The sequence below is a fragment of the Hemicordylus capensis genome, chromosome 2 (genome assembly GCF_027244095.1).
Source record: "Hemicordylus capensis ecotype Gifberg chromosome 2, rHemCap1.1.pri, whole genome shotgun sequence".
NCBI lineage: Eukaryota > Metazoa > Chordata > Lepidosauria > Squamata > Cordylidae > Hemicordylus > Hemicordylus capensis.
The window spans coordinates 246172055-246186557 of NC_069658.1; the positions used below are offsets into that span (position 1 = coordinate 246172055).

General features: G+C 47.4%; 1 protein-coding gene across 2 annotated transcripts; it reads right to left on the bottom strand.

The window, feature by feature from the left end:
* Window positions 1-4631: 4631 nt before the first annotated feature.
* Window positions 4632-14134, bottom strand: LOC128342677 (zinc finger protein with KRAB and SCAN domains 1-like). Of its 2 annotated transcripts, none has more exons than XM_053290358.1 (4): window positions 14053-14134; window positions 12243-13020; window positions 8849-8969; window positions 4632-6796 (listed from the first exon to the last, which is right to left on the bottom strand). In XM_053290358.1, the coding sequence occupies exons 2-4, from the start codon at window positions 12702-12704 to the stop codon at window positions 6186-6188; spliced, it is 1194 nt and encodes a 397-aa protein (XP_053146333.1). In that variant the 5' UTR covers window positions 12705-13020; window positions 14053-14134; the 3' UTR covers window positions 4632-6185. The 2 variants fall into 2 exon arrangements, with proteins under 2 accessions (XP_053146333.1, XP_053146332.1); XM_053290357.1 differs by having other exon boundaries at window positions 4632-6802.
* Between the last annotated feature and the right edge of the window lie 369 nt (window positions 14135-14503).

The following is a 14503-nucleotide window of genomic DNA, read 5'->3' on the forward strand; positions in this document are numbered from 1 at the left end:
CAACCCTGCGAAGTAGGTTAGGCTGAGAGAGAAGTGACTGGCCCAGAGTCACCCAGCTAGCATCATGGCTGAATGGGGATTTGAACTCAGGTCTCCCCGGTCCTAGTCCAGCACTCTAACCACGACACCATGCTGGCTCCTATGCTAAGTGAGACTGGTTTGTGTCAATGTCTTCAATTTGCATACTATACACATTTTGCAGGATACGGGTTTGTGTTTTCATGGTGCAGAAATGGATTTGCCTGGGACCAAAATGTTAACTTAGGGTGGTGTTTACGGAGTCCCTGTTCCTAATGGCTGAACTATGGAACCCTTTCAGTTTCCTTCAGACCTAGAATCAAACCTAAAGTCAACAGCATTCAGGCTGAAGAAAGGGCTTAGAACAGGAGGGAGGGGCTGCAACTCCCTGGTAGAAACTGGGGGGGAGACTTAAGGCTTCTGAGAGCTAATTGGTTTGTGTCTCCCCCCCCCCGCCCCGCCCCACCCGGTCCACTTTGTTCATAAGAAGCATCCGCAGCCTAGTGGTAGAGCACCTGCTTTGCATGCACAAGTTTTTGTTTTTAAAAAACATTTATATACCGCTTTTCCTCCAAGGAGCCCAGAGTGGTGTATATAGTTATGTTTCTCCTCACAATAACCCTGTGAGGTAGGTAAGGCTGAGAGAGAAGTGACTGACCAAGAGTCAACCAGTGAGGGTCATGAATGAATGGGGATTTGAACTCGGGTCTCCCCGGTCTTCATCCAACACTCTAACCACTACACCACATTGGCTCTTTGCCAGTTTCATCCTTTAATTTAGCTGGGAAAGGCCCCTGAAACCCTGGAAATTTGCCGCCAGTCAGTGTAGACAATACTGAGCGGGATGGGCTGTTGTCTGGTTCAGGATAAGAGCTTCCTATGTCTCCCACTGCCTGTATAAGAGCCACTCTTCTAGCTTTGCCTTCCCCGGTATGGTAAATTCCATCTGGGAAAGGGATGTAGCTCAGCAGAAGAACATCTTTGCACGCAGAAGGAACATAGCAAGCTGCCATCTACTGAGTCAGACCAGTATTGTCTACACAGACTGGCCCCAGGACAAAAATTGCTCAGATTTCCCGCAGATGTTCTGCAAACATGGGGGAGAAGCAGCGGAACAGGAAATATAAACAGGACGGATATCGTGTACCTTGTGTTACCTCCACTGCTGCAAGTCTGTTTCTCTCTCTTCTTTTCCTAAATCTCTTTGCCATCATGGCCCAGTGAAGTATTGGCTGACATCCAGATGAAGTTCTCAGTAGTACTGCTCGGGAGTAATTTTGCCTGGATGTCAGCCACTGTTTGAAAGTGGTGGGGTGGGGGGTGCGGAAGGGACATCATTCTGTCTGAGGAGGACATTGCAAACTTTCATAGGGAGGGAATCCCACCCCACCCCATCCCACCCCCCTTCTCCTCCCACCACCAGCGTTTCTACAGACTGCATAGGCAGGGGCAATTCTTTTGCAAGGCAAGGTAAGGTGCTTGCCTCAGGTGGCGGATTACTGGGGTGGCAGCAGGGTGGGTGAGATTACTCTTGCCACCTCCATCGGAGTCTCTCTTCAGGACCGATCTGACCCATGTAAGCTTTGCAAGGAGTTCCTCTCCAGACATTCCTTGCAAAGCTTGCAAGAAACATGAGAAGAGAAGCCCCCCCTCCCCCCGTCCGCAACCTTCCCTTCTCCTCCTGCATCCCACATCACTTCCAAAGCTTGCAAGGGTTGGTCTTGAAAAGGGATGTGCTACAGTTCCCTGAATCATCCATCCCTGTGCATGGCACACTTGCATTGCTTCCGCCTTCCCTGAGGGACACATCGTCGCATCACTCGCTGTTCCTCCAACCTCTGCCTCATCTCATATCTATTGATGAGCAACCAACATGCCTCACACTACTACAACAACAAATATTTATATACCGCTCCTCAACCCAAGTTCTCAAAGCAGTTTACATAGGAAAATACATAAATACATAAAGATGGTCGCCTGTCCCCAAAGGGTTCACAATCTAAAAGGAAAGGGGGCAGTGCACAGTGAGGCCTGGAAGCGAAGGATCCAGAAGAAATGTGAGCATAGGAACAGGGAGGTGAGCAGTTCCTTTGTCTGGAGGCAAATTGCTGAATTGTGGACTTGAAAAATCAGGGGCACAGGCTGGGGTCCCAAGAGTGAGGAAGCAGCGCCCAATACACAGGCAATCCTGATGGAGAGGAGTTTACTTTGTTTTTCTGAGCAGTCTATTTTTGTGCAACTAGCAATTTGCAGAGGGGCAGGGGTGGGCAAACCTGACTGTTGTTGAACTATAGCTCCCAGCATCCCTAGGCTGGGGGATGATAGGAGTTGTAGTTCAACAGCAGCTGGTGGGCCAGGTTTGTCCATTCCTGGGGTAGGGGCTTCAGTTTAGCTCCCTGGGTTCTTCTTGTCCCCAGTCAGCCCCCTGTCAAAGCCTTTTAACTATATGGATGATTGAAAGCATCGTCTCAGTGTGAAAAAAGCGAATTCCATTCTAGGAATCATTAGGAGGGGGGTTGAAAATAAAAATGCTAATATTATAAAGCCCTTATACAAAACTATGGTACGGCCACACCTGGAGTACTGCGTACAATTCTGGTCACCACATCTAAAAAAGGACATTGTTGAATTGGAAAAGGTGCAGAAGAGGGCAACCAAGATGATCAGGGGCCTAGAGCACCTTCCTTATGGATCTAGGCTACAGCATCTGGGGCTATTTCATTTAGAAAAAAGACGACTGCGGGGAGACATGATAGAGGTCTATAAAATCATGCACGCAGTGGAGAAAGTGGAGCAAGAGAAATTCTTCTCCCTCTCACATAACACAAGAACCAGGGGTCATCCCATGAAATTGATTTCGGGGAAATTTAGGACCGACAAAGGGAAGTACTTTTTCACAAAGCACATAATTAATCTATGGAATTCTTTGCCATGGGATGTGGTGATAGCCACCAGCTTGGATGGCTTTAAAAGGGGCTTAGACAGATTCACGGAGGACAGGTCTACCAATGGCTACTAGTCTGACAGCTGTGGGCCATCTCCAGCTTCAGAGGCACGATGCCTCTCAATACCAGTTGCAGAGGTATTGCAACAGCAGGAGGGCGGGCATGCACATACCTCTTGCCTGTGGGCTCCCCAGAGGCACCTGGTGGGCCACTGTGTGAAACAGGATGCTGGACTAGATGGGCCTTCTTGGGCCTGATCCAGCAGGGCTGTTCTTATGTTCTTATGACACAATTCTGCAGCCTCCAAATTTACAGGTGTGGACAACAAGCCAAGATCTCCTGACATCTGATTCTTTGGCAAGATATCATTCTCCTCACAGGCTAATTGCTTCATTACAGAATGAGTACATGTTGTCCTTTGTTCACACTCTGATTGATCTCACCACCGTGCCTGCTCGGACATGCTATGCTCCTTAATATATGGTGCTTAAACTTGGGAGTTAAATACTCTCCCCAACCATCAATCAATTGTTTTTGCATCTATTACCCGTGTTCCCCGTTTTTTTCTAGGTTTTTGTGAACACAGCCAAAGATCAGGAGTGTGCACAGCTCCTGAAGGGGGCATGTCCTATCTGATTTACGATTTTGTGAACTAGCGTACTGTTCAAGAAGAAAACCTAGTTTTCGGTGGGAAGCTTCTTGGAGCATTCTAGACACTGAAGTATTCTTCTTGTACTCTTAGTGTGGGTGGATTCACACATAGTATGGATCCTACTTGTCACCTCGGTTACCCACCTGTCTATGATCATGTGAACCCGCCCTATAACAGCAGGAAACCTAGATGCGTAACCCATAATTGAGCTTGGATGATCATCCCTAGTAATTCTCCACCTTAGAGTCGCCCTCCATTTGAATCCACGCTCTCAATGAACCCCTGCTTTGTTCCCGGTGAGCCATCCCCCTTTGCAATTGGGACCAATGGCTGAAAAGTGGATGACACAGGGAAAGCCTGCCAGGCTGGGATAGCATCCAAGGTCTCGGTGGGAGGCCCAGGCAGGGGACGTACCTCTGGCTCAATTCTGCTACTTCCAGCAAACTGAGATATGTGACTGCCTGAGATGCCAATTTCAGGTTGCAGCTACAGTGGGCTGCTTGAACCACCGGTTCGTTATGTGTGAACCTGTCCTGTGTCTGAGTGTTGGTTACTGAACTCTGGTTCCATCACTGTTTGTTCTGTTCCTTTCTCCAGCTGCTTCCATGCCAGCCTTTTTCTCTGGAATGACCCCCTTTGTTCATTCATTTTTTAGGAAGAATCCAGACAACATTGTTGCCATATTGCTGTATTCCACTGTGATGTTCTCCCACATTGTTGGTGAATATAGTGCTGTTACCCCTACTAACTTGGCAAAGAGGCACCTTTTAAAGTGGTGTTTCTCTTTATTTAGCAGGGGGAGAGTAACTGGCTCTATCCACCCCCGGCACAGTACCTCCCGTGACTGTTGCTGGTGTCTATCATGTTTCTTTTTAGATTGTGAGCCCTTTGGGGACAGGGTTCCATCTTATTTATTTATCATTTCCCTGAGCCATTTTTGGAAGGGCAGTATAGAAATTGAATGAATGAATGAATGAATGATATTTCACTATAAAAGAAAGGCAGTGAAAAAATAATGAAAGAAACCAGGATTTATTTATTCACAGAGATTGAGATTTTTAAACCACTTTTCACTCATAGGTCTAGGGATGTGCACAATTTGGCGTCTCCTCTGAGAAGCACCGAACCGGCTCAGGCGCCGGCATTTGGACTGGCTCGATGGGAAGGGGAGCAGTTCTCTCCAAAACAGGTAAGGAGCTTCCCCACCAGCAGCGCCCACTCTCCAAACAGCCGTGTGGGGCTGCAGCCCGGTTCCCTGCAGCCTCCATGTAGTGTGAGGACGCACATGGTCATACACAGGCATGCCAGCCATGTGCTTGCCGATGCCGCATGGAGGCTGCAGGGAACAGCACTGGAGCCCTGCACGGCCATTTGGAGAGTAGGTGCCACTAGCAGAAAAGCGGCAGGGCAGGGATGAGCAGGTAAGGAGCTCCTTTCCTGCTTTTGAAGGGAACAGCTCCCCACCCCCCCAGCAGGTACAGAAGCAGCCCTTGCACATCCCTATATAGGTCCCTCACAAGGTGATCTACAATAAGTTAAAAAATAACATCATAACCAATGCAAAAGTTTTTTTAAAATAAAATAATTAAAAAGCACGTTGTTAAAAACAAGAGCAAAAAGATAAACGCACAGAAGAAAAACCACAGGCAATTCATCACAAATTCCCCAGTTGATCTGAACAGGAAACAAGTAGTTCCAAGGAGAACTATTTTCTAGTACTGGAAAGTGGAACCTACTTTCCTGCTTCTTTTAACATGACTCTGACTGTGAATTTGGTTTGTATCAACTGTCAGCACATGGGTTAATCCGGCCGCGGCGAGACGAGGGTGTGGGTAACTGGAATTCTTTGCCATGGGATGTGGTGATGGCTACCAGCTTAGGTGGCTTTAAAAGGGGCTTAGACAGCTTCATGGAGGACACGTCTATCAATGGCTACTAATCTGGTGGCTGTGGGTCACCTCCAGCCTCAGGGGCATGATGCCTCAATACCAGTTGCAGGGGAGTAATGGCAGGAGAGAGGGCACGCCCTCACCTCTTGCCTGTGGGCTTCTCAGAGGCATCTGGTGGGCCACTGTGTGAAACAGGATGCTGGACTAGATGGGCCTTGGGCCTGATCCAGCAGGGCCGTTTTTATGTTCTTAACTGTGGCTGGATCTGACTTCTTGAAAAGGGGATTTTTGCACAGCTTGCCACAGCTGTGCAAAAGCACCTCTGGCCACCACCTCCACCTGAGTATCCCAAAGCAGAGCCGGGTCTAGCATTACTCCTAAGAGCACTTGCTCTTTCGAAGGGAGTGCAACCCCATCCAGAACCGGTCAAATCACTTTATCCTGATTGATTCGCCTACCGACCAGCTGATAGGGTGGGGGTGGGGGAGAGCTGTTGTTTCCATCTCGGCAGCAGTGGTGCTACAAGTCACTCCATGTTCCTAAGAACTGCGCATCATGTCAGCCCGTGTGACTATCATTCCATTCCTATGTGTATTCTCATGTGCATTTCGGTCCTATGTGTATTCTGAGGTGTGCAAAAAAGCTGGGCTTGTTGCTAAAGCTTTCTGCGCAGTCCGGGCATTAATACAATGGCTCGATGGTGTGGATTCTCTGGTGCCGGATAAGATTCTGGCTACGATTGAAGCTTCTCCCACAAGTGAAGCATTTGTATGGCTTCTCTCCAGTGTGGATTATCTGATGCGTGATCAGATGCTGACGCTGAGAGAACCTTTTCCCGCACTCTGGACATTTATATGGTTTCTCTCCCGTATGGGTCCTCTGGTGTCGAACAAGGACGGGGTTTTGGCTGAACCTTTCCCCGCAGTATGTGCATTTGTAAGGTTTCTCCCCTGTGTGGGTTCTCCAGTGTCTCTTCAGACTGGAGTTGTAACTGAAACTTTTCCCACACAGGTTGCAAATCTTCCTGCACTTTCCCCTGCATGATCTCTGTGGATCTGCAATTTCAAGGAAGTCATTTTCTTCGCCAGCAGTGGATTCATCCATCCACTCATCTCTCTGGTTTCCCTGCAGCCTCCTTGGTCCCGCTGGGTCCTCATCATTTTCTCCTAGCTCTTGATATGTAGCTTGTTCTGATGACTCTTGATATTCAGTTCGTCCAGATAACTCTTGACATTCTGTTTGTTCCAAAGATTCTTCAAGAGGGCCCCGCTTGTTCTTATTCTCACATGCCTCTTTTCCTCCGGAAATAAAGAAAGAAGCTTGTTTATTATTTATTTTTCAAATTTGTAGGCTGCCCCAAATTTCCATCTTATTACTATTATTATTATTCTTAATTCGATTTCTATACCACCCTTCCAAAAATGGCTCAGGGCGGTTTACAAAGAGAAATAATAAATAAACTGGGGCACGACAGAGAAGGCCTGTCCTTTCTGTGATCGTTAACATCACATGGGGAAGAAAAGCAGCTTCAGAACACTCCCTTATACCAAGTCAGACCATTGGTCCACTGAGCTATCGTCTACACTGACTGGCAGTGGCTCTCCCAGCCCTACCTAGAGATGCAAGGGAGTGAACTTGGGAACTTCTGCATGATGCTCTTCCACTAAGCTATGGCCCCATTCCCTAAGGAAAATATCTTATAGTGCTCATATGTAGTCCCCCATCCAAAGAAAAACCAAGACATACTCTGCTTAGCAAAGGAGACAATTAATGCCTGCTACCACAAGACCTGCTCTCCTCCCTGAGAGGAAACACCGATTTAACTGATGGGCAGAATATCGGAACAACTAGCGCAGCGGGGAAATGACTTGACTAGCAAGCCAGAGGTTGCTAGTTCGAATCCCCGCTGGTATGGGAAACATCTATATCAGGCAGCAGTGATATAAGAAGATGCTTAAAGGCATCATCTCATACTGCACGGAAGATGACAATGGTAAACCTCTCCTGTATTCTACCAAAGGCAACCACAGGGCTCCGTGGTCACCAGGAGTTGACACCGACTTGACAGTACACTTTACCTTTAAAGGCGACACACTGCTTAAAGACCTCAGATGCTGTCAGGGCTGATCTTAGGGTCAGGCGACCACCTGCACTGCAGCCCTGAGTTCTTATGATGCCAGAGCCACCCCAGAGCATATTCTTAATTCAAGGCCCTATCACTACTAAGGCAGACCCCAAATGAAGAGTAGCACACTTCAGCAATGAGGGTTTATTATTAGATTAAAAGAAAATCAAGAGTATGCAAAAAGGACAATTGTCTCTTCAAAGAGCAGACTGCAAGAGAGAGGAAGGTTTTCATTAACCAAGCAACTCAGATCCAAGCAACACAATAAAGGGAGAGTAACTTCCCTCACACGTCTAACTAAACTCTTACTACTCACAGGCAGGGGTCTTCCTGCTGTCTCCAGCCTGTGGCCTCCCATTTCCCTAGCAGCTTCTCCGCTGCACTCACAAGCTGTCCCAAATCCAGGCTGAGGGGTCTAGGACAGTGTTCTTCATTGCAAGGCCCAGAAGCTAGTGGGGGCTCCTATTGACCCTAAGTGCAGGCCCCTGACTAATTGTCCTTGTTGCTGTTTTTTTTATTTTATTTTATTGATTCACTAATAAGTCACTCACAAGGTGGAAAAATTATTTCTGGGTTTGGTTTTAGCTATGCATAAGAAAATCAATAAAAATGATTAGTCAGAAAACACTGAAAGGGACATTTTCCCTCCACCACCCTCCCACAGCAGGAATCAAACCTCCAACCTCAAGAGTTGGAAAGCTGGAACATAAGAATGTAAGAACAGCCCTGCTGGATCAGGCCCATCTAGTCCAGCATCCTGCTTCACACAGTGGCCCACCAGATACCGCTGGAAACCTACGGGCAAGAGTTGAGGGCATGCCCTCTCTCCTGCTGTTACTTCCCTGCAACTGGTACTCAGAGGCATCCTGCCTCTGAGGCTGGAGGTGGCCTATAGCCCTCTGACTAGTAGCCGTTGACAGACCTCTCCTCCATGAAGTTATGAAGGAAATGACTCCATGATGGAAAGAACTGTACATTTTAATGTTATAATGTGCCTTTGGAGGGGCAAATCCTGAGGATTATAGAAGCATGCTTACTCCTTTAAGACCTTCAAATTTATTGCGTAATAAATTTGAAGGCCTTAAAGGAATACTTGGGAGTCATCTTAAATATGTGTATTGCATCACCAGCGCATCAACTTATAAGAAGCATTTTTTTTCAAAAACCCTCAGTCTGCCTAGGAACTTTAGGGCATAATTGGGACACAACAAATCCTTACCGAACACAAGAGCATTCTCTTCCCGTTTGACTTCACTGAAGGGTTGCTTTTGTCCAGTGCCTGATGGAGCCTGGCTTGCTTTCAAGACACTCCCATTCACTTCTCCAAGCAGCTCTGGCACCTGAAATGGCAGTGAGTGCCCAGTTAAAGCTGAGAACCACACATCTCTTGGCAAACACGCATCCCCAGATCTCAATTTCCTAGGCTGGGTCCATCCCTACAACAGAACAAGATGCGTATATTCCTAATATATGGAACCCTGACTTGCTAGGGACCTCAATATGGGGTGACCCACATGGGGCACAACCCCAAGTGAATTGCTCAGTCCCAAATCACATCAGCTACCTCCCTCCTCCTCAACCTCTTCTAGAAAGGCAGTGGAGCAGTGAAGGCACCTGCACAGCGCATGGGAGAGAGCTCTTGGCCTCATCTAACTCTCTGTTGCTTCCACTTTCACGGGTGGAATAATATTAGACTTACTCTTCAGGGGGGTTTGATTGAGCATAGGAAGCTGCCATATACTGAGTCAGACCATTGGTCTATCTAGCTCAGTATTGTCTACACAGACTGGCAGCGGCTTCTCCAAGGTTGCAGGCAGGCATCTCTCTCAGCCCTATCTTGGAGATGCCAGGGAGGGAACGTGGAACCTCAGGTGCTCTTCCCAGAGTGGCCCCACGCCCTAAGGGGAATATCTTACAGTGCTCACACATGTAGTCTTCCATTCAAATGGAAACCAGGGCAGACCCTGCTTAGCAAATGGGACAATTCATGCTTGCCACCACAAGATCAGTCACCTAATGGCGCAGTAGAGAAGTAACTTGCCTAGCGAGCAAGAGGTTGCCGGTTCGAATCCCCGCTGGTGTGTTTCCCAGAATATGGGAAACTCCTATATCGGGCAGCAGCAATACAGGAAGGTGCTGAAAGACATCATCTCATACTGTGCGGGAGATGGAAATGATAAACCCATCCTTGTATTCTACCAAAGACAACCACATGGCCCTGTGGTCGCCAGGAGTTGACACCGACTCGATGGCACACTTTACCTTTATAAACTATGTAAATGATTAAGGGATTTTTTGCTACTTTTTTTGCCTGTTTCCCCCTTTTTTAATTGACTATGTAATTACTTATATGGATCATTATCATCTTTTGTTGTTGTTTGTTTTGTTGAAATAAAGAGCAAGAAACCAGGACTAGGTGGGAATAAGTTGGCAGAATTATGAACATACATAGCCATACCAAAAAAAACCTGCCTCTTACTGAATCAGACCTTTGTGAGTCTAGCTCAGCACTGTCCACACTGATTGGCAGCAGCTTTCCAGCAATTCAAACAGGGATCTTTCCTGGTTGTATCCAATGATGCCAAAGATTGACCCTGGGGCTTTCCCCATTATTATTATTATTATTATTATTATTAATTCAATTTCTATACCGCCCTTCCAAAAATGGCTCAGGGCAGTTTACAAAGAGAAATAAAACAAATAAGATGGATCCCTGTCCTCAAAGGGCTCATAATCTAAAAAGAAACATGATAGATACTAGCAACAGTCACTGGAAGTACTGTGCTGGGGGTGGATAGGGCCAGTTACTCTCCCCCTGCTAAATAAAGAGAATCACCACGTTAAAAGGTGCCTCTTTTCCCAGTTAGCAGGTGCTCCATCACTGGACCCCATGCAGGTGCTCCATCACTGAGTGAGGCCCTTCTTGGAGCAGAATGGAATTTATCACTCCAGGTGGTAGAATCACATCAAATCTTATTTTGTATTTATGTAAAAGAGGACCTATGCTTTCACAAGGTGGCTTACAATTTTTTAAAGACAGAAAATACAACTACAGATGTTTAAGAACATAAGAACAGCCCTGCTGGATCAGGCCCAAGGCCCATCTAGTCCAGCATCCTGTTTCACACAGTGGCCCACCAGATGCCACTGGAAGCCACAGGCAGGAGTTGAGGGCATGCCCTCTCTCCTGCTCTTACTCCCCTGCAACTGGTACTCAAAGGCATCCTGCCTTTGAGGATGGAGGTGGCCTATAGCCCTCGGACTAGTAGCCGATGATAGACCTCTCCTCCATGAAGTTATCCAAACCCCACTTAGGCCATCCAGGTTGTTGGCTGTCACCACATCTTGTGGCAGAGAATTCCACAAGTTGATTATGTGTTGTGTGAAAAGGTACTTCCATTTGCTGGTCCTAAATTTCCTGGCAATCAATTTCATGGGATGACCCCTGGTTCTAGTGTTATGTGAGAGGGAGAATTTCTCTCTATCCACTTTCTCCACCCCATGGATGATTTTATAGACCTAATCAAAATATCCCACCCTTTCTCCAAATAGAAAATTAGCATTGCAAGGAGAGAGTGGAGCTAGATCCTTTCCCCCTGGATGTGCTACTTTTCTACTTGTTGGGGTTTTCACATAATAGAGCATCCAAAAACTCTGTCTCTTACCTGAAGTGGCACAAGTCCATTCTTCATTCTGCTGCATAAGTAGACCAGGTCTACAATCATGGGTTGCAGGGAGATAGCGGGGAGGATTAATTCCACCCCTGCTGATTCTCCCCTATCATCCTCCCCAATTACTTTTCTTTCAGCTGAAGTTACTTCTGGCATGAAGAGTCCCGCTGGGGAAAAGGTAAATTAAAACCTCCCCACAAGTCCCCGCTAACTGGGCAAAGAGGCACCTTTTACTGTGGTGATTCTCTTTATTGAGCAGGGGGAGAGTAACTGGCCCTATCCACCCCCAGCACAGCATCCCTCCAGTGGCGCTGTTGCTGGGGTCTATCTTGTGTTTGTTTTTTTTAGAATGTGAGCCCTTTGGGGACAGGGAGCCATCTTCATTTCTCTGTGTAAACCGCCCTGAGCCATTTTTGGAAGGGCGGTATAGAAATCGAATTAATAATAATAATAATAATAATAATAATAATGGCAGATGTGAGTGGGTTAGAATTGGCAGGGATATTAGGCTGGCATCCTCCTCTTGATTTTCCCCTGCTTATAGCAAGTATAACCAGGAAAATATGATCTTACTCCTCACAAGTTAACCCCTGCTAACTTGGCAAAGAGGCACCTTTTAACGTGGTGATTCTCTTTTATTTAGCAGTCGGAGAGTAACTGGCCCTATCCACCCCCAGCATAGTACCTCCAGTGACTGTTGCTGGTGTCTATCTTATGTTTCTTTGGGGACAGGGATCCATCTTATTTATTTATTATTTCTCTTTGTAAACCACCCTGAGCCATTTTTGGAAGGGCAGTATAGAAATCCAATGAATGAATGAATGAATGTCTACCTAAGTGAGAAGTAAAGAAGGCCACAGCCATGAAGATGGATCACCATCAGCCTGTCTTTACCAAGGCCTTTGGGGTCCTTTGGCATTATCTAGATTAAAGGACCCTCACCTCTTTTTCTTGGCTCTTGGCCTCTCGCTGCCTGAGCAGAAAATCCTCCGCCAGGGCCACGGCATGCAAGCAGCTCTCGGAAATGTGTTCCTTCACCCAGCTCTGCATTTCCTGAGGAAGGATGGTCAGGAACTGCTCCAGAACTATCAGCTCCAGGATCTGCTCCTTGGTACGTCTCTCTGGCTTCAGCCACTGGTGGCCAAGGTCCCAGAGGCGGCAGAAAACGTCTCGCGGGCCATCAGCTTCCTGGTATCTGAACTGCCTGAAACACTGACGCTCGCCCTCTGTGCCAGTTCCCAGAGCCTCCTCCTTCACTCCCCAGAGCTGGACTAACCATTCTTGGGGTTCCCGTTTCACTTCTTTCGAGACCACCCACCTCAGAACTTCTCCTCTGCTCCTGTCCTTTCCGGAACCTTCCAGTCCCTCACCAGGAGTAGACACTACAGGTTTGGTCTCTTCCATTTTCAGTCTTGGAAAGGGTTTGACTAGAGCCTCAGACTGGAGACATTTAGTTGCCACTGGCCCATATTCGGTAGCCACTGACTATCTGGAATCAGCTGAATTGTGAATTCTGGTCTTTCACAACCACCAAATTTTACTATCTTCCTGCATGCGTGTGGGAAAGGTTTGGCCCTGCCTCTGGCTTGTTTCAACAGGTCAGTTCCGCGGGGACAAGCGACATTCCAAAAGCACAGACAAAGCTGGGGTTAGAATTTGTGCCGAAACATCCTCATGCTTGATGACCAAGATAAGCCTCTCCCTGGAAAGATGCAGACAGCTGTAACAAAAAGAGAAAGGGGACAAAACTTTCTATTTCGGAAGCTGAACATCGGAACATTGGAAGCTGCCTTATATTGGGTCAGAAAAAGAACAAAAGGAAAATGATGTTTTCAGATTGCCACTGTGAAGCTGTGTCCAAGGCTGGTGGACATATCTTCTCCTTAGCATGAACTGATTTACACAAGGACATAGGGAACTGCTTTATACAGAGCTTTGGTTAATCAGCTTTGGTTCATCTAGCTCAGCACTGCCTGCGTAGGAACATAGAAAGCTGCCATAAACTGAGTCAGACCATTGGTCCATCTAGCTCAGTAGTATTGTCTACACAGACTGGCAGCGGCTTCTCCAAGGTTGCAGGCAGGAATCTCTCTCAGTCCTATCTTGGAGATGCTGCCAGGGAGGAAACTTGTAACCTTCTGCTCTTCCCAGAGCGGCTCTATCCCCTGAGGGGAAGGTCTTACAGTGCTCACAGTTCTAGTCTCCCTTTCATATGCAACCAGGGTAGACCCTGCTTGGCAAAGGGGACAAGTTATGCATGCTACCACAAGACCAGCTCTCCTCTCTCTGCACTGACTGGCAGTAGCAGCTCTCAGGGTTTCCAGGCAGGAGTCTTTCCCAGCCCAACCTGGGAAAACTAGAGGAGAGCTGGTCTTGTGGTAGCAAGCATGCATTGTCCTCTTTGCTAAGCAGGGTCCACCTTGGTTGCATTTGAATGGGAGGTTACATGTGTGAGCACTGTAGGATGTTCCTGGGATGGAGCCGCTCTGGGAAGAGCATCTAGGTTCCAAGTTCCCTCCCGGGCTTCTCCAAGACAGGGCTGAGAGAGATTCCTGGAGATGCTGGGAATTGAACCCGAGACCATCTGCATGCAAAGCAGATGCTCTGCCACTACGGTACAGCCACACCTCTCCAATTCCCAACCTCCCTCCCAATTCCATCAAGTTGCTGCTTCTTTCTCCTACTTTTGCTGCAACATCGACCTTCCACCTCACCCTCCCTGCAAAATAGTGATCACCTCCTGCCCCTTTACCTCACTTTTCCCACGTCTGGTTTCCACCAGCCAAAAGACATTCACAGTCCAGATTGTCCAGGCTGAAGGGGGGCGGCGGGGGGGCAACTGGGAGCTTCATTTCCTGTTCGTGGTTTCATCTCTTCCTCCCTCAAATTCTCATACCTCTCTAGGAACCAGAGCTCAGTTCATTTAACTCTTAGATAGCCCTAAATAATAGCCTTTTTAAGAACAGGATGCTGCTTCCAAGAAAGATGAGCTTGTAGGCTTGCTGACTACTTAATAGAAGTTTGATCTGCCGCAAGTGAACCGGTGATGTATTTAGCTTCATGCCACATAAAGCCGCACTTGCTGATTTCTACAGATCAAACCTCTGTCAACAGGACAGTAGGAGGCCAAGCCAAATATTGTTTTTCCCTGATAGTCCAGAGGTTCTCAGCATCCCCAGCTATTGCTGGACTACAGCTCCCAT